Here is a 26017-nt window from a genome sequence, read left to right as displayed (position 1 = left end):
CCCATATATGCTCAAACCGGAACAATTTATCCCTACGACCATCTTGCCCCACCCTCCTATCCCCGATGACTTTGATTGGACAATGATCCGACCACTCCTTGTTAAGATGAAGCAACCTAGCATAAGGATAAAGCTCAAACCATGCCTCATTAGCCATTGCCCTATCAATACGGGATTGCCTATTATCCTCCCCAACTTGCCCATTATCAAAAGTAAACTCATAGCCTTCCATCGGAATATCCCGTATACCAGCCTCATCCACAACATCTCGAAAATTACTCATCTGCCACTGCGCCCTCGATCCCCCTTTCATCTCAGTAGAATACAGAATTTCATTAAAATCGCCCATACACAACCACAGACCACTTCCTTGACCTGCCAACATCCTCAGTAGCTGCCATGATAAATGCCTATCTTGAACAGCCGGCCACCCATAAAACCCAATAATACGCCACTTCAACCCATCCAACTCAATATCAAAATCCATACAGTGAACCGTTGCGGCCCGCAACACACACGACATCCCTTCCTTCCATAAAAAAGCAAGACCGCCTGAACGACCTACACTATCTACAGCCACACCAGTATAACCCTCTACTCTATTTATAATCCTACTCATATCACGACTACTTAATTTCGTTTCACATAGAAAAATCATAGCCGGGGCCTCCCGTCGGATTAGGTTCCGAAGCCCGCCTACTGCATCGGGGTTGCCCAGCCCCCTGCAGTTAAGGCTCAAGCAACTCATTGGGCCCGGCGGGGTTGATTATTATCAACCTCCGCCTCAGATATGAACACATCCCTGTGTAAAGCAACCTTCTTAGTTATCATGGCACAAACCTGCTCGTCATCCTCTCGAGACCGCTTATTAAATTCATTAAGCACTGGCTTCCCTCGAGCTGAAGAATCAACCTTACATCCTCCAGCAACCTCACGGTTTAGCCGCGTCCACCCCCTGCTTCCACTCGCCGTCCCCCCAACACCCCCTTGCACCCTCGAATTCACCCCTGAATCAACTACACTACCCACACCTTGCCCCACAACCACACTACTCAACCCCTCAACATCCAGCTCAGTGACCTCCCTCCTCTCTTGAACCACCTCCACAGCTCCCCGTCCCTCCTCGACATTCTTGGAATATTGCCCAATTTCACGGTTCTCCATAATACAGCACCCCTGTAACGCCCCGAAAAACGAGCAGGCAGCTCAAAATAGCTCTTTTTATAAATAATAGACAGCAACAGAATTATAAGGGCGTCACCGCCGTATTCCCCCTCCGGAGAATACAAGGCTTAGATAATAAAATAAATACACTTGTAAAAGTAAAACTAAAACTGAGTTAAGCTAAACTATACATCTTATACGTCTTATCTTCTAGGTGAAATTCCTCACACTTGACCTTCCCCGATACTTGTACCTGAAAAAGAATGAGAGTAACGGAATCAGCCAACCACAGGCTGAGTATGACTCCAGTTCCCTCCACCGTCCTTATATCATATTCTTTATTCAATCAGAATTCTCCTTATTACCATATATCACCCAATACAATAACTTACCAGAATATCAATCATATGACGTTAATGCCGGTATACCATTACTGAAGAGATATAGACATTACGGAGTAAAACTCCCACCGGGTCTAGAACCCATCTCCGTGTACACAAGCTAAATAATTTTCCTCCATGGGCCAACGCCCTCAGTTTATATATTGAGCCAACGCTCGCAAGGCCAACGCCCCTCTCTTTATATATATGGAACCAACGTTCCTGGAGCTATTGCTCTTGGGGCCAACGCCCCTCATGTGTACACAAGTTATATAATAATGTCATCCCAATCCAATAATCGTATCACGAATGTTACAATTGGCCAATTATGCAATATGACAACAACAACCTTATCACAGTCATACATACTTATAAAACAATAACCTATATAACATGTGAGCAATATAACAATCATAAAATAAAATTAACAATAAAACTAATATAACCGATTATTTCTAATTACTTATTTCAAGATAAATAAAGGTAAATAATTACTTATATCGACAAAGGGTCCCGAAATCATACCGTATATATATATAAATTGGTTGCCGTGAGAAACGATCGGAATGTCAACTAATGCGTTTCTTTCCTATTCTTTCTTTTGTGTGTCTCTTTTTTGTGTCTTTGTGCAACCCCATTTTCCTCCGTAGTCTTAAGTTTTTATTGGGTAAACATGGATTAGCCAAGGTGAGTCACCCCCCCTAAGCCACGTGTAGTTTGTATAGAATTTTTTTTTTCATAATTATCTAATAGCGTAGTAAAAATCGTAACGGTTCCGACTCATATACTTTTAGACAAAAATACTAAAATGGAGCCGTCTTCGTGTATATAGAAAAATATACGAGTTTAGTATATAAAGTCTCTAATGGTCATATTAATATATATATCTTAAAATTAATTTTATTCGGGGTATTACAACCCCCCAACCTCGCCTCCCTCATTCTCTTCCAACACACTCCTAACACCCACCACCTTGTTTCCCACCGTGGCCTTCACCTTACTAGCTAGGGCGAACCTCTGCAGCTTCTCGATCAATGCTTGCTCATCCCTCAAATACTCCTCTTCAAATGATGGGCGCAAATCCCTCGCCGTTCTCCTTACCTCAGCCACCCCCACTCTACCCCCCTTACGAGGTGATGCCCTTAACCTGTCACCCTACTGCAAATCATCCTCATCGTATGGACCACTCTCACATTCCTTAGCCCCATGCCCCAATATCCCACACCCATAGCAAAACAAAGGCAATCGCTCATACTTCACGGTGAACTTATCCACCCTTCCACTTGGCATTCGAATTTCCACAGCAGATTTAAGGGCCTTCCGAACATCATGTAGTATACGTATACGAACCATACTCTCCAACTCAGGGGCCGCAACCTCATCCCTCGCAACAAATTTCCCCAACTGCGCCCCAAGCTTGCTCAAATTCGCCAAGTTCGAACGCCCTTTGATGGGGAGATCATAAATACATGCCCACAAAGGTAGATGGTATAAAGGAGTATCCGTTATCTTACCTTCATCCTGCGGCTCATTAAAACACCAAACGAACTTATCGAAGTGCCATGGTTGTCCCTCCATAACCTTAGCCTTGTCTCGAATATCCTCGAACTTAAACATAAACAACTTCTCTCTCGCATCCACCACACTCCCAATAATTTTACCCTTCGGGTTCCATAATCTGAGCATCGTATCAATAGCAGCGCGGCCATTAATCGCCTTCGATGCCCAAACCTTGCCCACCAAGATAAGGTCAGTCTTCACCGCATCATCCTCCGCTCCCCCGACCTCCCAATCAAACACCGTGCTACCCCTGCTGCTCCCCTCATCCACCACTCCCTTGCCCTTCCTACTCCCCATGTTACCACAAGAAAACCACGGATCCCAAGAATCCCAGTTCGACAAAACCAGCCGTGCACAAACCCTAACCAAGAACCCTACACACCAAACGAAACAAAAGACGAGAGAAAGGAAAGAAAACCGACCTACGTACACCACCGTAGAAGGATACCTTGAGCGGGAAGGAAAAGACAGAGATTAACCTAAGACGAGACTCACACAGGGAAACCCTAGAGAGGCGTATTTTTTGTGAAATTTTAAGTAAATGCAATAGTTGGTGGAAAATACGTTTTTTTAAGACCGGGTACATATTAAATTAATTATTCTAAAAATCGCCCCAAACTCAGTTACGACAAAGCGGTAATTAATTCAAAAATGAAAAGTTCAACAAAAATCATTTACTATAATACAATTATTAGTTATTGTAAAAGATATTACCAAAATCCAATAATTATAAAACAATAATTTAAAAAACGTCTCCGATTATAATTTTGTAAAAACCGTCTCCGAAAACCATAAACTAAAAAACGAGAAATATTTTTTACTTTAATTAATTACATAGTCCAAGGGTAAAATAGGAATAAATGAAAAAGTAGGGGACGTAACAAGTAAAACAGGGGGCGTGATATAGCAATTTTGGGTACAAAATAGTAATGTTGAAATAAATTATTATCATATTGGGTATTACGAAGTATAAAACAAGTCTGTTTCAATTTAAAGAAAAATGTCCGTCCTATCTGAAAATGACCGTAAACATGTAACATTTTTTTTTTACTGAATGTATAAGAGTGTATGCAAAGTTGCAACCCCTATACTCCCTCCATTCAACTCCACTTTACATGTTTGCTTTATCACGTTTGCCAACGCCACTTTTACGCGGTAAATATCTTTAACTACGTATTTGCAAAAATTATAAAAGTTAGATATTTTTAATGTACTCTTAAATACGAATCAAATAAGATCCCACATGAATATATTTTAACTTATGTATCGAGAGAAAACTGAAGTTGAATATCCACTTGTGAATAGTGTGCAAAAGTGAAACCTGCAAAGTGGAGTTGAATGGAGGGAGTATATACTATATGACTGTTTACCCAGTGCGTACCAAAATTAGCGGCTACGAATTTATTCGTTAAAAATAAAAATAAAAATAAAAATAAAATTGTCTTTGATTACCGATAATACAAACTTTAATACAATCCATAAACTCGGTCTAACTACAAGTACAGCTAAACTCTTCAAGTCTTGAAGATTAGCTTCTCACCGTGGGGTCCACCTAAACAATCCCCTTATAATCACACACTAACTTATCACACATTCAGCAACTGATACTCCATTTAGCTTATCAGATAGGCAACTCCACTTATCCACACTTCCTGTCGGTTCTCTCTATATAAATGAATTTCCTCACAAATCTCATCATTTTACATTTTTTATTAATATAAAAAAAAGTTTATTAGTATTAAATCCTGAATTTATCTCTCTAAAAAAGTCTGAACCCTGAATTCTAGAGAGAGAAACTGAGAAATTTCATAAATTTCTTCATCATTTTCATTGTTTTTCTTCCTTGATCTCTTCTTATCATTACTTGGTAAGATTTAATTTCATGGTTTTTTTTATAATAAAATTTACCCAAAATAATTTAAACTTTTTTCTAAAGCAAATAATATTTCACTTTTTTAATTTTAATCCTACTTTTTACCCTTTTTTTGGTTGCTGGAGTTCATGGGTTTTGCATCTGAAGTTCATTTGTTTTTAAGGAAAAAAAGTTTGATTCTTTTTATGTTTTAAAATGGATTTTATTTGGTATTTAACTCTAATTACTTTTTAATTATTTAATTATCTCTATTTGATAGGACAAATAGTTAACATCATGTTTCTTTTGGGTGTAATTTGTTTGGAATTTTCTTAATTTTTTTTTATTAAAAAAAGTTTGATTTTTTTTATTTACCTGGAGTAATTTTATTTCTGGGTTTTTTGAGAGGTTTGATTAGTGTAAAAGTACTCACTTCAGGGTTTTTAATAATAATAATCCTGATTATGATTATATTTGTTTGAATTTTTAATTTTTAATTTATATGGTATTCAATAATTCACCTGTTTTTGTTGTATGTGTTTGATAGATCTGAAGTTTGGTAGAGAAGAGTTGGAGCAAGCAAGATGTCTTCTCTTAGTAGAGAGCTTGTCTTTTTAATTTTGCAGTTTTTAGATGAAGAAAAGTTCAAAGAGACTGTTCACAAGTAGGTTTTCTTTTATTTGATTTCCGTCAATTGTTTACCTTTTTATTATTCGTTCACAAGTAGGTTTTGTTTATTTTATTTTGATGTAGTCATAGGGCATTTGCTTACAACCTTTTAAATTATATTCCCGTCGTCCTTATCAATTGTTTACCTTTTTATTATTCTTTGTAAGAGGTATTTTAGGTAAAGTTAAACAAATGATTATGACTGAGGAAGTATTGCATTAATTGCATTTGAATTATATTGCAGATATGTTAATGCTTTTTTATTGCTATGATGGTGATTGTATATGAAAATGAGTCTCATGTTGTATTGGAACAATTAATAGGCTTGAACAAGAATCTGGATTTTTTTTCAATATGAAGCACTTTGAGGATGAGGTACATAATGGTAATTGGGATGAGGTTGAGAAGTACCTTTCTGGCTTTACCAAAGTGGATGATAATCGATACTCGATGAAGATATTTTTTGAAATCCGTAAGCAGAAGTATTTGGAGGCGTTGGACAAGTGAGTTTTGGTTGCCCCCGAATTTTTTGAGCGTGCATTTGTGATACTACTAGGTTTTGTGTCTTTATTTTTGAAAATGTGGCTAATTGGGTGCATTTGTCCCCCCTACTCTAGCATGCTTTTTGATGGAGCCCTTGAGGCATTGGTGTAGTGTCGTTGTTGATGTGGTTAATGGTGTGTTATAATGGTAGGCATGATCGTCCGAAAGCTGTGGATATACTGGTGAAAGATTTAAAGGTTTTTGCTTCTTTTAATGAGGACCTTTTTAAGGAGATAACCCAACTGTTGACATTGGAGAATTTCAGGTACTGTGCATTTTTTGTGGTGAAATTCTCTGTTATGGTTTTCTGTGTGGAGTTTTGTGAGAACTATGTGTTGAAATTCGGGTTACTTGATCATTGCAGAGAGAATGAGCAGCTTTCCAAGTATGGAGATACAAAATCGGCAAGGGCTATCATGTTAATTGAGCTCAAGAAGCTCATTGAAGCCAATCCCTTGTTTCGTGACAAGTTGCAGTTTCCAAGCCTGAAGAATTCGAGGTTGCGGACTCTCATCAACCAAAGGTACAGAATTCAATAGTGTGACTATGTGGTATTGTAGTTTAGTTGGGTACTGTGACAATGGGTCACTGGTTCAAAACCCCCTCCTCCATGTATTGTATAGATTCCTTTATCTGTTCCTCATCCAATTTGATACACTATGCTAGTTACAGTTTCCATTAAACTAGTGTTTTATTGTTAACTGCAGTCTAAATTGGCAGCATCAACTCTGTAAAAACCCTAGGCCGAATCCAGATATAAAAACTCTGTTTGTGGATCATACTTGTGGACAACCAAATGGTGCTCGAGCTCCATCACCCGCGAATAATCCACTTTTGGGGGGATTGCCTAAAGCTGGAGGGTTTCCTCCAATGGGTGCCCAAGTGGTGGGTTACTTCATTCATATTGTTGGCGTGTTATGTTTTCTTAGCATGCATTAAGCTAATTGGTTCTATATATGCTTGTAGCCTTTTCAACCCATACCTGGGCAAGTTCCAGCTGCACTTGCTGGTTGGATGTCCAGTTCTGGTGGACCATCGCTTGGTGGTCCATCAATTCCTGGTATTTCTTTTCTTGGTGTCTACTTTTTCCTTATTTATACAACAACATTACCCTAGTGCATCAATGGCTCCCGCAAATTGCAAGGTAAGGGGAGTCGGATGTATACAGCCTTACCCTTGTGTTAGCAACACAAAGAGGCCTTTTCCTTGCCGATATTTGAACTAAATTCATGATTGCAAAATCCTCTGTTTCTTCTCCTTTGAGCATGGGAACTTTTTTTTAGCATTGTACTGTTTTTTATTTCCCTTTCAGCTGCACTAAAACATCCAAGGACCCCACCCACAAACTCTTCCGTGGATTACCCTTCTGCCGACTCTGATCATGTTGCCAAAAGAACAAGACCTCTAGTCATTGGTGATGAGGTATTTCTATTAATTACGTTTATGATGTTTTACTTATGTTGGTGTGTTGTCTCCATGCAGAGAAGGAGTTGTGATCAGATTATGACTTGTGATGTGTTTATTTTCTTCTATTTAGGTGAATTTACCTGTCAATGTATTGCCAGTATCGTTCCCCGGCCATGGTTATGGGCAGCCTTTTAATATACCTGATGACTTGCCGAAGACTGTCATCAGGACTTTGAATCAGGGATCATCTCCTATGAGCATGGATTTTCATCCTGTTCAACTAACACTACTTCTTGGTCTGTTATCAGCACAGTCACATTATAGTTTGTGTTCATCTTAACATTCTTTTACTTGTTCAACTGACGACCTGCTACATGTAACCGGAACCTTTCAGTCGGCACAAATGTCGGGGACATAGCGTTGTGGGAAGTTGGCTCTCGGGAAAGACTGGTTTCGAGGAATTTCAAAGTCTGGGATCTTAGTACATGTTCAATGCCGCTGCAGGTATGTTGTCTGTACTATACATGGAATGGAGTACTTTTCTTGCTTATTAGTGATTGAAGCATAATTGACATTTGAGTATTATTTTACCCTGCTTTAATCTCACACTCGTTCTTCTGGTTTTTAGGCAGCTCTAGTGAAAGATCCAGCTGTCTCTGTGAATCGTGTGATTTGGAGTCCTGATGGATCCTTATTCGGTAAGTATTTAGGGGAATTTAATTTCTTATGAAGAAATTGTCGCTACATAGAGTACCTTAGTTCTGACTTCTGAGTGAACAATATCTTATCTAGCTTACCTGATTGGTATGACAGGTGTTGCTTATTCAAGGCATATTGTACAAATATATTCATATCATGGTGGTGAAGAAGTTCGACAACATTTGGAAGTATGTATAGCAGCCAGTATTTTGAGTTAAATTATTACCACTTATCTTAATCTGAATGTTTTTTTGACCCTAAGTTTTCTCTCTGTCTTATTTTCAGATTGATGCGCACACTGGTGGAGTGAATGACATTGCTTTTTCCACTCCCAATAAACAACTATGTGTTATCACCTGTGGTGATGACAAGACGATTAAGGTTGGTGCTTCACAGTTCCGTAATTTGTATCCATCCGTTGGTGTCACGTTTTAAACAGATGATCCTTTCTTCCAAATTTACGTATCTTCTTCTCTTCCACTAGGTTTGGGATGCTGCTACTGGTTCAAAGCAGTATACCTTTGAAGGGCATGAGGCCCCTGTTTATTCAGTGTGCCCTCACTACAAAGAAAGCATTCAGGTGGAATTTTTTTAAATTCTCAACCAATTGGTTGCTTTTTATGTTTGCCTTGTGTTCCATGCTCTTATATATCTATATTCCAGTTCATATTTTCAACTGCTATTGATGGGAAAATAAAAGCATGGTTATATGACAATTTGGGCTCTCGAGTGGATTATGAGGCTCCAGGTCGCTGGTGCACAACTATGGCTTATAGTCAAGATGGTACCAGGTGAATCTCTCGATTCTTTGTTGAGGTTAATCGGTTATTTTGTTGGTTTGGGTTATATTTGGGTATATTCAGGCCAATTCTTCTTTCCATCCTTTGTGGGTATCTAGGCTGTTTTCTTGTGGAACGAGTAAAGATGGAGAATCACATATTGTTGAATGGAATGAAAGTGAAGGTGCTGTGAAAAGAACCTACCTAGGATTTCGGAAGAAATCTTTGGGTGTCATTCAATTTGATACCACTAAGAATCGATATTTGGCCGCTGGTGACGATTTCTCCATAAAGTTCTGGGATATGGATAATGTACAGCTACTGACCTCCATTGATGCTGATGGAGGGCTCCCAGTAAGTTTCCCATCCTAAAAGCTGATTATAAAAATGATAAGTTCAGTCGAACTTGAATTTTTGTTTGACTTAGCTCATTTCAAATCATTTCAAGGCCAGTCCTCGTATACGGTTCAACAAAGATGGTACACTGTTGGCCATCTCTGCTAGTGAGAATGGGATCAAAGTTCTGGCTAATTCTGACGGACAGCGGCTATTACGAACATACGAAACTTATGATTCTAGAGCATCTGAATCTTTGGCCAAGGTAGTAGTATTCAGAGGTTTCTTTCTGTGTTATATGGCTCCATTCATCTCCCATTTATATTATCCCCATTTGACTTTGATGGTCATACGATGTCAAACTTTGGCCGATATTTTCTCACAAAAGAAGTTCTTTTGGTATATTAGACTTGGATAGCTTGCATCTCTTCGTAAATTGGAAATATGAAAGGTCAAAGCTGACATTCATTGACTATGATAGCTATATGGAGACTATAAAATTCAGGATGGAGGTACTGCGATGGTTTGTAGAACTGGGGCTAATATTGATTATTTTATGCAGCCTTCGATAAACTCCATTTCTGCTGCCGCCGTTGCTGCTGCAGGTGTTGCCACTAGTTCTGGACTTCCTGAGAGAGGCACCCCTATGGGCATGGGTGGAATGGTATGATTTCCTCGCTTTGTTTTGCAGAGGCTAAATTAGGTGTACCTTTTTTTTTTTTTTTTTCCTTTTGGCTTGGTTTTTTTTTTATTAACTTTTATTGGTTCTTTTTAGAATGGGGATTCTAGAACACTGGGAGAGGTAAAATCTAGAATTATTGAAGAAAGCAATGACAAATCCAAGGTTTGGAAGCTTACTGAGATAAACGAACCTTCACAATGTCGATCATCAAGACTCCCTGACCACATGAGAGCAGCAAAGGTATAGTGTCTATACAGTTTCATTACTTTCATGTACTTTGCTGAAAAGAAAGTTACATTCCATGGTTACCCTGTGGATATACGATGGTTTTGTAAAGTTGTATACCGTAAAGCAACTCTGCTGAGTTGCTTGTAAAGAGGTCATCTGTGTTTTTTGTTTGATTCTTATTTTATTTATGTTCTATTACTTGGTTAATTAATTGCTGACTCTTACTAATTGTCACTGAGGTGTTCTGCTGTGTGAAAATGCAGATTGCAAGATTGATCTATACTAATTCAGGTAATGCTATCCTGGCATTGGCTTCAAATGCAATTCACTTGCTATGGAAATGGCAGCGGAATGAACGTAATACGAGTGGAAAGGTAAGTTTGTATATTCAGCTTGCTAGACATTCTTTTGTTGGCTGCAAGTCATCAATGCGAGTTATTGATTTACTTGACATATAATGCACTGCAGGCGACAGCTAGTGTTTCACCTCAGCTCTGGCAACCTTCTAGCGGCATTGTCATGACGAATGATGTGTCAGATGCAAGTTCTGAAGAGGCTGTTCCCTGCTTTGCATTGTCCAAAAATGATTCTTATGTTATGTCTGCATCGGGAGGCAAGATTTCGCTTTTTAATATGATGACATTTAAGGTATCCTATGCCCTATCAACTTATTTTACCAGTAGTCTTGTACTTGATCTAGTACCGGGAGACCCAACATAAATATGTATTATTATTTGGTACTTGTATTTCTTATTTTATTGTCTGAGAAATTAACTTGGTCATATGGATCAGATGGATAAGATGTCCGATTGTCCATACAAGAATCTGTATCATTGTACTGCTTGTTAATGAACTAATGATGTAATATCTTGTCATTTTTTCCCCGGTTGTGTGCAGACAATGACGGTCTTTATGCCTCCACCTCCAGCAGCAACATTTCTTGCATTCCATCCCCAAGATAACAATATCATTGCTATTGGGATGGATGACTCGAGTATTCAGATATATAATGTTCGAGTAGATGAGGTATGCCTTGATTCATCAGTTTTTTTTTTTTGTTCTTTTTTTCTTTTTTGACAGTAGATTCATCAGTTTTACTTCCAAGAAAACTTGTAAAAATTGTTTGGTTGATTAGTTTATCTCTATCTATACACAGGTCAAAAGCAAGTTAAAAGGCCACTCGAAAAGAATAACTGGTTTGGCCTTCTCACATTTGTTAAATGTTCTGGTCTCTTCAGGCGCAGATTCCCAGGTATGTAGCTCATATAATGCAATTCTCAAAACAATTTTATAACGGGTCATTCGAAAGCAGTCTCTCTAAGTTTACCCTCTGACCTTGTCATATTCGAGTACTTTCTCTTGTTTAAAATAATAAAATCTCTCTTTCTTTTGCCGTGTGCAGATTTGTGTTTGGAGTTCAGATGGGTGGGAAAAGCAAAGGTCTAAGTTTCTACAGCTCCCACAAGGAAGAACACCAAGATCTTTATCGGATACTCGTGTACAGTTTCATCAAGACCAGACACATTTCCTTGTTGTTCATGAAACCCAACTAGCAATATTTGAAACAAAGCAGTTAGATTGTGTAAAACAGGTAATTTATTTTCCAGATATGGAATCACAATAGTAACTGTGTTTTGTAGTACTAATCGGCTGTCTTAAATTATTTCCAGTGGGTTCCACACGAGTCGTCTGCTCCCATCTCTCACGCGGCGTTTTCGTGTGATAGTCAACTCGTTTATGCCAGCTTCCTGGACGCCACTGTTTGCGTATTTAACTCTGCAAATCTCAGACTACGATGTCGCATTAATCCTTCTGCTTACCTCCCGGCAAGCGTCAGGTATACTTTATTTGTACGCTGGAGCTGTTTATCCTTTAAAATTATTAACAATGATGGTTACCACCATCTCATATAGTGGCTCTCATTTTTCCTCTGTGTCACTGTGTGTGGGCGTGGGCGTGTGCACGCGTGCCCATTTCCAGTGAGGCTAAAGATTTGTAACTTCTTTGGTTTTTGGAATTTGAGGGAATAATTGAAGTGGCCGGCTAAAGTGTGTGCGCTCTTGCCACAAAACGCTACGTGATTAATTCATTTTGGGACAAAGTGACAAGTAATTAATTTGGTTTATGTTTCCTGGTTATCTGAGTCTTTTGTTATCTATATGTTGCAGTAGCTCTAATGTGCATCCGCTTGTGATTGCGGCACATCCACAAGAAGCAAACCAATTTGCAGTAGGACTGTCTGATGGTGGCGTTCATGTATTTGAGCCCCTCGAGTCTGACGGGAAATGGGGCGCTCCGCCTCCTATAGAAAACGGTTCTGGAGGCAGTATCCCGACCACACCTTCAGTAGGAGCTTCAGCTTCAGATCAACAACAAAGATGATCTATTCAACTCCAATTAACCTATTTTCCCGTCCAAGCCCGTTTTCTACAGTTGTTCCAATGCCCGTCAGGTGTCAATCAATATGGCTCATTTCTCTGTCGATTAGATGCCGTCTTTTGTTGCAAATTATGATGATCTTGATAAATCATCTCAACTTACATACATGGAAGTTAAAGGTGTGGAAGTTTGGACGGGTTAATGTCTTCCGTTGTGCAGTTTATTTAGAGTTTAGTGTGTTGGAGTAAGAGCAGCTTAAAGTATATAGAGTAGGATTAGAGTATTTGTCATCAGGTGTTCCTTTGTTTTTTTTTTTTTTTTGCGTTTAATGAAATAGCTTCTAAAGACTCGGACTTGTGCTACTTCGTTTTCATGTTTTAGAATTAGACCATAATGGTACTCTTATGGGTTCATAATGCTATTCTTATGCTTGGAACGACCATCTAATTATAATCTCCTGTCATTTTAGTTTTAGACCAGAAACGACACTTGTCGATATGGCTGTTGGCTGATATCAATAGGGATATCGGCTGATATGACCTACTTGCGCGGTCTGGTTCTTACCACCTTCAATTGCTTTTTGTGTGAGATGAAATACCTTTAAATTGTCCGTCTTGAGCAAGATTTTAGGCGCTCCCCCCTCCCACCCCCTCCACACAAGATCTTAGATATCGGCACAATAGGGCCACCCATGCTTTAGACCGGGCAGACGGATATAAAGCATGGGTGGCCCTATTGTGCCAATATCGTATTTGTCTGTTCGGTATGTTTTCCCATTTCTACCCCTTGCCCTCCACCATCCTTTGTTGTAGCAAGATTCATATCCAATTTAAAAGCATTTTTTTTGCTGTAAAAAAACGGAATTATTTTTTCACATATGGACTTTACTCTTTCACATACACTTTTTCATTAACTTTTCATAATATACTTTTTTCCTAAACAAAGACAAGTTAAGTTTTATACTCCCTGCTATTCTCCATTTTCTTCCCTCTTTCCTAAAACGGATTATTCAGGTTTTCTTCCCTTTTCCTTTTTTGGAAACTTTTAATCTTATTTTATTCATTTCTCTCTCCTATCACCAAACCCCGCCCAATTCACAATTCCTTATTTAATTCCTAATTATTCATTCCTCTCTCCTATTACCAAACCCCACCCAACTCACAATTCACTATTTTATTCATTCCTCTCTCTTATCACCAAACCCCACCCAACTCACAATTTATACTTTATTCCCCTCCTTAATTCTTGTGCCCCAACAAAGGGGAAGAATATGGAGAATAGGAGGGAGTATGTAACTTTTCCCTAAAATCGAATCTAATTGTTCAAATAACTTGAATAATGTTCACTTGAATCTAATTGTTCATATAAACTATTAATAATTGTTCAAATAACTTTTCTCCAATTAGTGAATTATTAATAGGGGTTTTCACTTAGTAAAATCGAATCTAATTGTTCAAATAAATTATTAGGGTTTACTTCACTTAATGATCACTTATTTATCAATTATTATCAACTAAGGCTTATTGTCGGCGGACAGCGTGGTGGTTAGAATGGTAGATGGTGGCTCTGGATAGTGAGCGGTGATTTTGGATCGTCCGCGGTGGGTAGAAGGTAGTGCGACATGAACAGATTGAACAGGACACAAATCTATCGCTTAAACAACATCATAGAATGTAATAGTTTTGTAGCACCCATTTGGCTAAATAAAGTGGACCATCTAATTCGTAAGGCATTGATTGAACAACAAACACAATTGGTGGTCATATTGTTTATTAGGGAATTCACATTAGCATAGTTACTGCATCAAAAATATTACAAAAAGTCAACAAACACAATTGGTGCGGGAGATCGGATACCAAACTAGGGTAGTCAGAGAAGGGGATGAATGGGTGATGGTCGCCGGAGGCTGCCGACTTGCAGGATGCCAGGTGTGACGATCCGTACACTTCGAACCCTTAGTTTTATTTATGCTATGTAGTTTCATTTCCTCTTGTATATTTTTAGTAAATACTTTCCTAGTTTAGCATAGTTAGCATTAGCTTTTTCTTTCCCTAAATGGGTGTATCGCTATTCTACACTTTCAATGTTTCCTGCTACCAGGATGTAACTATCAAATTTTCCTCTTTGGGGAGTACTAGTCAATCAAACATTATTGCTTGTTGTTGCTTTCTTGTGAACGACTCTTGCCTTCACTTCACTAACAAGCCCGTGTGTGTCGATCGAGACTAGGATTCCGACACCCACAACCCGAGACCGATTACGAGTGCCTAGTGCTTGACAAACACTAGTGCCTAACGCTCTCGCTTTCATTCTTGTCGAGTGTTTAAACAAAAGTGCGCGTCACGCCCCGACTCAAAGTTTCGGACCGTGACACCAGGGTCGCTGCCTTGCTGGTGAAGAGGGGTGAAAGGAGGGAGATGAAAGAAGAATAAAATTAATTGAGAGGGGAGGAAAAAAAGTGACAAGGGTAAAGTCGTAAAATGTGTGTGCGAATGAGTAAAATTCGTATGTGAAAAATCACACCCAAAACTAATTTAAAATTGTTACAACATATTTCGAAGGTAAAAATATTGAATTGAATGTTGGACTTCATTAGAAACAGTTCACTCCCACACCTCTGTCACAAACTTTACAAAGAACTATTAGAAAACTGTACCTGAAATCCTGAATCATAAACTTCGTCCGAAGTAAAATGAAATGCATCATAACATGAAAACGATATTCTGCCCAACAATATAGTTAATATTTCTCAATCAAGGAAATGAACTCTTAAAAAATGAAAGGCATAATATCTGAAAGACTTGACTGAGAGTACTATCAAAGGCTGTCCTCCGATTCATTTATGTACAAACGAAGCGTTCCCTCTAAAACCAGCTTATGTACAAATAGTCAACAGCTGGACTTTATTTTTCCGAATCTTGTTATGAATAATACCAGGCATTCCATATATGTTCTTGGAAACTCAATGCTCAGGACATTAGTACGGGCGAAAACTAACCAAGTCCGGGAGATGCGTGGACTGAAGCTTTCTAATGTCGTTTGCAGTAACTTTGCAACATTCCAAAGACAAAGATTTCAGATGCTTGAGAGACTTCAAATGCTGTAGTCCACCACTTGTTATTCGTGAATTTGAGACGTTCAGAGATACTAGCTCTGTCAACCCTGCATAGAGTAGAGTAGTATAGACATAAGAATTTCAGGTGGATGGCACAAAAAACCCGACGAATTTTATGGAACTGTCAATGTGATCTACAACAGTGAGAGAAACGCACAAAAATGAAAAAATGAAGACGAGCAAAAAAAAAAAGACGACAAAAAAGAGGAGAAAGTTTTTGAGAGCAAAGGCAAACCAAGATATACTCCGTATAATATAATACAAATAACTTTGATAGTTGGTGGTACTTAACAATAACACTAAGAATGTTCTGTAAAAATAGAAAGTGTCTTTCTAACAAAGAGAATAGAGACACGGTCATACTGTCGTAGTATCAAACATTCTGCTTACAAAATGGTTTTTCTGTGAAGTTCGTAGGATGGCAAGATCTTTACGCACTTCAACAATGTGGTGAAACGAACTAAGTCATATACCAGACTGAAATAATGAGAAAGTGGTAAAGAACCTACCAGAGATGATTGACAAGGATTTGTCAGTCAAGCTGCGATTTTGCGATAGGTTCAGCAGTGTCAAGGATGACAGATCTTTGATATATTTCACACCATCATCAGTTATGTGTCCACCACATATCTCTAATAGTCGAAGGTTTTTGAAGTCTGATATCAAAATATGATCAGAAGAAAAAACGTCAGATGAAGACAAAAGTAAGGTACAAAGTTTGAAGCTTCTCAGCAAGGAGATCACGGAACTGGGAAGGAACTGATAAACAGGAAATCAAACAACATACTTCTCAAGTAGCTCATCCCATGATCTGTGATGCGAGCTCCAAAGAGGTCCAGGTGAGTCAATGCAGTTAGGCCTGAAATTTCGAAATTGTTGAAACATGACCGTCAAGTTCATGCAACTTAAGCTTTTAATCACGGTGTCCTACTATAATCTTCTTGCTTTTCCTATTTTGAGTTGTCTCATTTCAATGTTTTTAACTTTCCTATTTGAAACCAATATATACAGGTTTACGTGTAAACTTTAACCCCTACTCTCTACTTTCATTATTTTACTACAAAGATTGGTTTCTCTGTAAAGCAAAGATAAGAAGATTATAGTGGGACAGAGGGAGTATCACATGGCTTCAGCATAAACTAGTTCTCCCTTTGTTCCATCCATTTCACTACATTATTCGAAATCCCCTATGAGGTTACAACTTAAGTTTTAAATTCCAACAACAACAACAACAACATCAGAGCCTTAATCCCAAAATGATTTGGGGTCGGCTGACATGAATCATCCTTTCGAACCGTCCATGGGTTAACGCACGCCTCAAAATGCGAATAAAAAAAGGGAAGATGAAAAACAAAAAGGAAGAACGAAAATGTAATGGAAAGTCAAGGTAAACTTAGGGGTTTTAAAATCGAATTCCGGCTTTCTTTTATAAAAACTTAAAATTTAGATCGAGAGAAAAGATTAAAACGATTTTTAAAAACCGAAATAGAATTAAGGATCCGGAATGAACCAGGTAAAATCTATAAGAAAGTGGTTGGTAAAAAATGTAATAAAGGAGAGAAGAATAATAAAGGAGAGAAGAATAAGTTTTTAATTCCAAGTGAGAAATTTTTAATAGCAACGCCGCCGCAATAGAAATTTGTAAGTCAATTATTATATACCCCTCCGCACCACAATAATCTTATTTTCAAAATATTTGACGGGTATTTGGAAATGTAAGAAGGTTATTATGGGACAAAAGGAGTAAAAATGAGCAAGCCCACACCAAAACTAAGCAAAATGAATAAAACAAATTGCTTAGCAATGTCCTGGAACATCATGTCACTACACATGGATCCACCATTGCTTCCAACTACATGTTCCTTGTTTTATCACCAAGAGATTCAGAACTTGGCATACATAGTCAAGAGACGATAGCCAAGAGATGCATTTTTCAAGGTGGACACCTTAATCGTGAAAGCCACGTGAAATGTCATTGGGAAGCCTCTATTAAATAAGTGCAGCTACTTATCGAAAACATCATCAATAAAGAATTAAAGATGATAGCGAATATAGTTCAGCTGAATGAAATTGGACATGCTTACAATGTTCCGGCAAGCATTTAAACTTACTAGAGAGCATGATGAACCAGACACATAAAGTCAAAGGCCTATAATGTACTGTAATATTCTTACTTGTAAGAGCAGCCAGCCCAGTATCTGTAAGTCGGGGTAGATCTAAGTTTAGTGAGGTAAGAGACGATAACCCCGACAGTTTGATCATCCCCATGTCAGAGACCTTAGTAAATGAGAGATTTATGCTTTCCAGATTGGTCAGTCCTACATGAAAAACATCTCAATAACATTAAAACCCGGAGTAGACCAACTCCAGCTTCTCATGCAGGAGCGTGAAAAAATGGACACCATAAGCAATAAAGTTGGAAGTGGACTAAAAGGAGGTAAGGAAATAAAGGAGCCATAAATCTACCAAAAATTATCAGTGGAAGAAATGTAGAACAAAATGCTATGCATATATCTCACCAGAGAGATGCTCAAGTCCACTGCTTCCTATTTCAGTATCAGACAACTCCAAACGTTTTAACTTGGACAGACCTGAAATTCATATACTGATATCAGGCTGTTTACGCCTTAATAATCAAGAGAACTTCGAGTCAACTATTTGACTAATAACAACTAATGAATATAATTACGCAGAGAACAGGACATTGTGTGGATAATAACTAGATAGAGCATTGTGCGTGTAACAATTAGCTTATATGGGGCTTAATTATATGTGTGACATTTTGAATTCAAGTACATGTTAAAATGCACAAGCAAAGGAAGGATAAAGACTCACCTGCTAAGTGAACGATGCCTTCATTAGTAATCTTACAAGATTCGATGTTCAAGCTCTCCAAATTAAAAAGATCTGCTTAAGGTAAAGAGAAGCACCATTCTTCCACATCATTCACGTTCGTTCATATTTTTTCCATTAAATATAAAAAAGAAATGGAAATGATCTAATAAAGAGAAGCAATGAGAAGAAGGATTCCCATTTATCGGGTAGCGACAGCTGAAGAGAAAAAAGTAAGAAAAAATTACCTTTCAGGCACGCTAGAGATGCATTTGTAATGTTACTGTATGACAAATTCAATATCTTTAAGCTGCTCAGTCCTATCGTACACAGTCATCAGTCAGTCAGCATGTAAGCAAATGTAAACTAATTTAATGATCCGATGAACCCCAAAGAAAGAGGATGATAGCAATTACCAGAGAAGCTCTCACATCCATTGGTAGACAAGTTACACCTGCTAAGATTCAAGTATAACAGGGAACCAAGTGCTGCACAAGAGAGAAAGTGAATTAAGTATATCGAAAAGATATAAAAATTAGAACAATAGGTCATAGGACACTTCTGCAAGCAACTTCTGATCCAAACGATAACTAGTGCAGTGAGTCTTGCATGAGACGGTCTCACATGTGAGCAAAACCCAAATCCTTGTGTATTCCTTATTTTATTATAGGATTATAGCCTTTTACGGTTAGTTGGTTCGTCTCACAAGTCACATGTAAGACCAGTTCTTATAATTTTCTTTTTACTTAATTTGGCATGTACTTTCAGAAATCGATTTGCAACCTGTGAGTGTGTTCAAGCTTGCAGAAGTGATAGGACAGCCCTCCAGGTTCAATAATGTAAGCTTGTGTAATCCTGTGGAACACAACTTACAAAAATTAGTACACTTAAATTTGAAGTAGGCCATAAAACAGGCCGTGGACGTGGACCAAAAAATAAATTTTATCCGTCCATTCCCTTTGAGTATTTTTTTTATTTAAGGGGAGTGTGGCAGAAAAGGTAACCTTTGAGCTTTTGGCCCTGTTGTGCTTTTACTCAAATGAAATAATGAGCCTTCACTAACAGAGCTCTAAAGCGTTACAAGTAGAACTATATTCAACCATTCGGATTTTAAACAGGGACGCAGTGTCTTAATCTCTACCACTAAGATGCCTGCGATATCAAATAAGCCCTCAAAGCTCACAGTTATCATTCATCGGGTGATCAAAAAATTCACAAATCATATATGACTGCAATCATAATTACTTCTGTATTCTATATTTTATCTCCATATACTCTGAACCAATAGCCCTAACTTGGTAAACTTTGTGATGCCCACAGCAACGCATAACTGGTCTCCCAAACTTACGCATTTAGGGTATTATGTCTTCTGTCAGAAGCTTTTATGGCCTTGAGGCAATTGAATGTTATTCAATTTTCATGTTTGGGGCGTATAGGGCAGTGCAAACACCAGAAAACATAGGCCACCTTTGCGGTAGATAAATAAGTAAAGAACTAGAAGATAGTCCCCCAACCTTGATAGATAAAAAGATGGTTATTGTAAGTTAAGTGGCATTAAAGTGTCAGTGATCAGGAGCCATATTGTTACAGTTGACTAGATTCTTAGTTTCTTATACAGAAGAATAAATGTGAAAGACACGTCAATCAATCTTTTGAGAGACGGTCTCCAATTGTTGAGCACGTTCCAAAACCAGCACAATTTGCATACATTAGATAAAACTAACATCACAGAGTGATAAATATGAGAAAACAAAGTTACCCTTCAAGTAAGTAATGCCATTATCTGTAACCTGACTGCATGAAATCTGTAAAGATTTCAAATTCGTAAGCCCTACACAAATAAATAGAACACCATATTGTCATAATTCCAACAAGGTAATTTCAACGATAGTCTGGATTCATGTAGGTTGATCTAAAAAGGAAACAGATAATTCAATTATAGCTCAAACCTGCAGAAACCAAAGAACAAGGGTGACAAGAGTAACTCAGTGAATTAGGGTTGCAAGAATGCAAAATGCTCAAATAACCACCATTTATCGCGAGGAAAAAAAAAGAGTTAAAGACTACCTGATAGATGCTCCATGTCTGAATCCTTTATGCAGTTACACCACTTGATGCTGAGAGATTCCAGTTTATTCAAACCTGCAGAAACCAGAACATACTGACTCAATACGGCCAACAGTATTCACAATTTGTTTTTACAGTTGCCCTTTAATCCGACCTTTTTCCTTTGAGGTGAGTTTGTAAAGAAAGACGGACAAGGATAACAAATGCTATTATCATGATCATTTAAAAGAAGTAAAACGTTCCTTCCAAATTAAAAGAAAGGCACAAAACATTTAACATAAGCAAATATGACAAACATCATAGCGACCATCTGGTTTCCTGAAGGCTGGTGTATCAATTTAAGGTGCAATTTGGAAAAGTCTGGAACCCATTCTGACCCGAGTGAATTTTGTAAAACCCAAAACATCATACAGGTCATCATGAATAATGTAATCTATGAGAAGCTACCTTTGAGGTGAACAAGCCCTCCATGGATTCTAAGGCACCGCTCCAAGTCCAGCTTTACCATGTTTGTCAAGCTTGCAAAAACACTCATTCCTTCAGATGTGATAGCATTGTTCCTTCTAAAACTAAGGCTTCTCAAGTTTGAAAACCCTGGAAAATCGGTAACAAATTTATAAAACTCAATTGCTTTTCTTGATAGAAATGAACTAAAGGATAAAAGGGTAAAAATTAGTGAAACGAATCAAAAAGTGGACTTTTAATCAGAGTTGCCTAATCTGATACATATACGTAAAACCTGATATGTATACACACTTAATAGAGTATCTAAATACAGATTTTAAGCAACACCATGATATGCGTAACCCCATTTGCAATTCGTTCGGGCTGAACAAACTTGGTGACGCCAGATTACTGTAATATTGATAAACAGGAATGCTAGGAGTCCAAGTGTGGATTGCCCAAGCGATACGAAACAGCAAAGTGAAGGAAAGTTACCTTTCATATTTTTTAGGCCAGAGTCGGATATGTGATCACAAAAGTTGAAGTTCAATGCCTCCAAATTTGTGCACTCTTTGAGGCAACTTAGCCCAGAATCAGTTATATCAGACCCAGAAACATCCAAAGAAAGCAGAGATGATCCTTGTGACGACACAACATCCATCCAGTTGTCATTGACTCCAAGATACTCTCCCAAGTTCATATCCTAAGAGATGAGCATAAAGCATACTGAATGTCCACCAAAATGAATTTAATAGATCACTGTAAGAGCTAATGAAGGTTACGTTTAACCTGGATAGTACCTCAAGAGCACATCCTCGGAAAGCTTCGAATGAGGCATCAGTTAAACGTTCAGAACGAACCAATTCATCAAAAATTTGCTGGCTGATATCCCTTGGCAACTTGGAAAAGGTAGTATATCTATGTATATCCTGACATTTAAAGAGATGAAAATCAGCACAATCAGATAGCTTCTATCTACAAATCCCAACAATAATTTAAAGTTTCTCCCAAGAGATAGACCTGATACTTATGATGCCAAATTAAATGAAGGAAATAACAAGTCTCCGTTCCGATCATTTGTTTATCTATTCCATTTTAAGGCGTCTCCTTCATTTGTTTACCTTTCTATTTTGAGAAGGCCTTTCATAGGTAATTTGCCCACCCACATCCATTTTTGTCCACTTGTCATTCAATGACAATATCTACAAATGGTCCCCTCCACTCTCCTTGGTCTTTATGCCAAAACCAAAGGTAAACAAATGGCCGGGACGGAAGGAGTTACTACTAGTGTCAAGTCTCGTTCTAACTTAGTATGTGATGGGTCTCAACAAGAATTTGGGTTCAATCACTTCAATGTTACCCGGCATATTGTTTGTAGACACAGATCCATGAGTGATGGGCATTGTCTTGTTCCCAGCTGAATATCTCGACAGGAGCGAACGAATGTCATTCCTAGCCATTTGGTGCTTCCACTTTTGCAGTATCCATATGAGCTTCTCTGCACAATTGGTTCTTCAGCAACCATATCTCTCTTCCTAGAGCAAGTAGCACCCATCGCGCCTAGTATTTGATAGCTCTGCGTTTAATTATTTAATGGTGAATTAGCATTCAATCAATCAACAGCCTGAAATAGGAGTAAGTTAACCCAACAGTCATGACACAATCTTCTATATGAATGACATAATCAATTCAATCAAGTGTCCGCAAGTTCAAAACTCTCATAAAAACATCTTAGGCCAAAGTTGCAGTATTTCCGCATAAACTAAATTGTTGATATGGCGACAAACACCTTTACCTTCCCAATTCTTGATTCCATGGACTTACGTTAGCACAGTGACTGTATTTGGTTTCAATTGTTGGTCTCCTGAGAGACCGCCACATATAAACTTGTGAGACACGCAATTAAGAAGGATCGGATTCAATGTATAAATGGAACAATCTTGTTAAAATGCTTTATGAAACCGCTTCGTTTGAGAATTTGTGAAAATCATCTATAACAAATAGTCAAATACACATTCATAAAACAATCTTTACCCCCTTTTATCAAAATGGATCAATCAAACATCTGAGCTAACTTTTCACAAACCTCTGAAAAGCAAACTTCCAAACCCTCACATAGTTTATACTAAATAAAATTAATAAAGTCACCACTTGATTTCATTCATATCTCAACAACTCTTGATTACTTCATCTATATTCATCAAGTTTATCTATAATTCTCAGATAACCAAACTACAAATTCCACTTAACCAAAATAATACTCCCTCCGTCCCGGTCTTACTTTTGGTTTTGGCACAAAGACCATGAAAAAGGGAAGGGGACCATTAGTGGTGGTTGTTAGTAGATGACAAGTGGACATAATGGATATCTATGATCAAATTACCAATAAAAAACTTAACTAATATAGAAAGGTAAACAAATGAATGAAATATCTTAACTTGAACAGTAAACAAATAACCCGGACTGAGGCAATGTGTACAATGAGTTAAAAACTTCCAAAAATATAAAGGGATTTGAACTATTTGGTTTTCTAAGTTGTACCTCTCGCCCGAAAAGAGTTTCGACTGATCATAATTTTGGTTACGAGTTCAGAAAGCGGTGTCACCCCTTTTAACTCTTACCAACCAATCAACTATAACACTATAATACTCTAGTTCATACAATCATGCATAGTAAAATACATGAAATGATCAAAGGAACATGAAAGGTAAAGTCTTGATTGCATGTAACTAAAAATTGTGCAGTAAAACACAAATAAATGTCCCAAAAACAACATTATTCAAGCATAATAACAAAATAAATAAATTATCCACAAGTAAAATTGACAAAAAGAAGTGAAAAAAATCATGGGTTTTCAATAAATTACCTAATTCTAGAAGATAACAGTGGATTAAAGCAAAGCCATGATCATTTCAGAAGAATAATGGTGAATTAATGATGGTGGCGGAAGAACTACGAAAGGTACAGAAGTGTATATACTTATATTTTTGTGTGAGGTAATGACTTGGCATTAGATAGCCAATTAGAGGATGACACGGAAGGGAGAAAAGTCAAGTCAAGGTTTTTTCATTTTTGGAAGTAAAGATAAGAAGAAGAGTGTACTTAAGTAGAGTTTAAAACTTGAAGGACTTCACTTTGTTAATGATGATGAGTTTTATAGTTTTATCCATTTGGTTAGGCAGTTATGATAGCCAACAATATACTTCATCATGATTTTGGTGATGGTTTGCAAATTTGTGAAGTTGTTTTAGGCTTGCAAGTTGAAAGTATCTTAAAGAATCTTCATTCTACCTAGAATTTGAGAGAAATTTTTAGATGCAAAATTAGTATTTTTATGTTCAATAAGTACTAAATTTATTGCTAAAATAAATAAATAAATTTGTTATTGTTCTTTGTGTTACACAAATACTTAGGGAGCATACACTCACGAAGTATGAAAATTGGGGAAAGATAAAAGTAAATAATTGCAGTGGTAATATGTAAGTTTAATGGAGGAGAAGGGATAAATTGATTGATAATCATTATCAATTATAAGTTCAAATTTCATAATTGATATCATAATACAAAGATTTCATAATCGAAACCACGTGCTTGTTTGGTTGCCCATTTAAAAACGGGTGAATTGTAAATTCACATGAATTGAGAAATGCCTATTATCACTACTGAATTACTGAACCGCACTTTTCATGTGGTCTTGAATTTTTTTGCCTATTTATTGATTATTCATAATCATACCTATTCTACCTTTCCTCTATTTTCTAAACTCTAGCCCACTCAAACCTTATCTCCAACACTCCCACATTCAACCAACACAACACCACCATTACCCCCCTAACTACCGCCCCTCTCCACCACCAACTCAACTACCAACACGTCTCTCCACGAATAAGGATGCCATTACTACCCACCATAGCATTATTCATCATCAGTAACTATTCCTAACACCCACTTCTCACCCACTCGCCCACTTTTCCTCTTCCATCGTTAACCTCCACCCTAATATCCTCGACGATGACGCTCCCTCTACCACGCAACATCATATCACCCCCCCTCTCCTTTTGACGAACCTACCACCTTCTCTCTTCTAGTATTTGAGAAACCAAGGTGTACTCATCCATTTAACCTGCACCACCTCGTAAGGTGGTAGATTTATATGAACTATGATGTGAGGAGTGGATAACGTTGGTGGAGTATGTTCATTAAGGTTGTAATGCATGAGAAAAAGGATGATGGCATGTAGGTAGTAAGGTAGAGGTTTAAGGGTTGATGGTAGTATGGGTGGTTGTTGTGGCGGTTGTACAATGACAATGGTGGAGATGACGCGGGGTTAGAGTAAGCAATGATTTCCCGTACAATATAATCAAAAACGTCACATAATTATTAGGATTATTTAATGGCAATAATCCAAACTAAACCGTGTAGGCGGTATGACTATTAGACGGACAATGAACAGAAAAAACTTACAAAACATGAAAGGAAAAATGTCGTGGCGTTATGACAATCACTGCCCTAAAGTTGAATTTGCCCCGCTCGATACACACGGCCTCTTGGCAGCCAACTCCCAGGGTTACACGACGTCCGAGTCTAAGGTGTACAACAAAGACTCGGAATGAGGATTACTTGCATAACGTTGCCAAAATCAGCTTAGAAAATAGAGAGAATGGTTATGTTGTGTGTTTTGAAATGGTAGAGATGGGTAGTATTTGTAGGAGATGTAAGAAGGATCCAGAAACCTTATTAAAGTGTCTCGTAAATAGCTTTTAGAATATTGCAAAATCAGTATGGTAAATCCACAAAAGTCAATATAGAAGAATGCACTTTCAATTTAGAAAAACGCAGCAATCACTATAAAAGACTCAGCAATCAGTCTCGGAAATTGTG

At 37.8% G+C, this 26017-nt stretch overlaps 3 protein-coding genes across 6 annotated transcripts; 1 reads left to right on the top strand and 2 right to left on the bottom strand.

The window, feature by feature from the left end:
* Positions 1–2699: 2699 nt before the first annotated feature.
* LOC141649759 (uncharacterized) lies at positions 2700–3401 on the bottom strand. Its single transcript, XM_074458440.1, has one exon. It carries the CDS (start codon positions 3399–3401, stop codon positions 2700–2702), a length of 702 nt encoding a protein of 233 aa, XP_074314541.1.
* Positions 3402–4745: 1344 nt separating this feature from the next.
* On the top strand, positions 4746–13125 carry LOC141648115 (protein TOPLESS-like). 4 transcript variants are annotated; one of them, XM_074456583.1, is made up of 26 exons: positions 4746–4971; positions 5504–5620; positions 5949–6128; positions 6320–6433; positions 6533–6691; positions 6876–7053; positions 7135–7228; positions 7481–7590; positions 7706–7871; positions 7970–8079; positions 8204–8273; positions 8389–8462; positions 8560–8655; positions 8759–8854; positions 8938–9065; positions 9173–9407; positions 9502–9654; positions 9952–10053; positions 10165–10311; positions 10563–10673; positions 10768–10947; positions 11197–11325; positions 11456–11551; positions 11702–11890; positions 11970–12136; positions 12468–13125. In XM_074456583.1, exons 2-26 carry the CDS (start codon positions 5541–5543, stop codon positions 12679–12681), a joined length of 3378 nt encoding a protein of 1125 aa, XP_074312684.1. In that variant the 5' UTR covers positions 4746–4971; positions 5504–5540; the 3' UTR covers positions 12682–13125. The 4 variants fall into 4 exon arrangements, with proteins under 4 accessions (XP_074312684.1, XP_074312682.1, XP_074312685.1 ...); XM_074456581.1 differs by having other exon boundaries at positions 4802–4971; positions 9502–9657; XM_074456584.1 differs by lacking the exon at positions 4746–4971 and adding an exon at positions 5096–5186.
* Positions 13126–15350: 2225 nt separating this feature from the next.
* Positions 15351–24312, bottom strand: LOC141648113 (uncharacterized). The gene is made up of 16 exons (XM_074456579.1): positions 24003–24312; positions 22497–22712; positions 21937–22065; positions 21632–21839; positions 21140–21286; positions 20693–20767; positions 20385–20456; positions 19409–19480; positions 19042–19113; positions 18874–18945; positions 18629–18700; positions 18313–18384; positions 17968–18111; positions 16581–16652; positions 16303–16449; positions 15351–15840 (listed from the first exon to the last, which is right to left on the bottom strand). The coding sequence occupies exons 2-16, from the start codon at positions 22689–22691 to the stop codon at positions 15656–15658; spliced, it is 1734 nt and encodes a 577-aa protein (XP_074312680.1). The 5' UTR covers positions 22692–22712; positions 24003–24312; the 3' UTR covers positions 15351–15655.
* Positions 24313–26017: the final 1705 nt, after the last annotated feature.

This window comes from Silene latifolia, chromosome 3, assembly GCF_048544455.1.
Source record: "Silene latifolia isolate original U9 population chromosome 3, ASM4854445v1, whole genome shotgun sequence".
NCBI classification, from domain to species: Eukaryota; Viridiplantae; Streptophyta; class Magnoliopsida; order Caryophyllales; family Caryophyllaceae; genus Silene; species Silene latifolia.
This window is presented reverse-complemented; position numbering and strand designations above follow the sequence as displayed.

Coding starts and splice junctions, on each gene's coding strand:
- LOC141649759 (XM_074458440.1), bottom strand. CDS start 3,401: ATGGGGAGTAGGAAGGGCAAGGGAGTGGTGGATGAGGGGAGCAGCAGG.
- LOC141648115 (XM_074456581.1), top strand. CDS start 5,541: ATGTCTTCTCTTAGTAGAGAGCTTGTCTTTTTAATTTTGCAGTTTTTA. Junction 7,054..7,134: donor CTCCAATGGGTGCCCAAGTG/GTGGGTTACTTC, acceptor ATATGCTTGTAG/CCTTTTCAACCCATACCTGG. Junction 8,274..8,388: donor TCCTGATGGATCCTTATTCG/GTAAGTATTTAG, acceptor TTGGTATGACAG/GTGTTGCTTATTCAAGGCAT.
- LOC141648113 (XM_074456579.1), bottom strand. CDS start 22,691: ATGGGTGCTACTTGCTCTAGGAAGAGAGATATGGTTGCTGAAGAACCA. Junction 18,701..18,873: donor ATCTCTAGCGTGCCTGAAAG/GTAATTTTTTCT, acceptor TACCTTAAGCAG/ATCTTTTTAATTTGGAGAGC. Junction 15,841..16,302: donor ATCCTTGTCAATCATCTCTG/GTAGGTTCTTTA, acceptor TACTCTATGCAG/GGTTGACAGAGCTAGTATCT.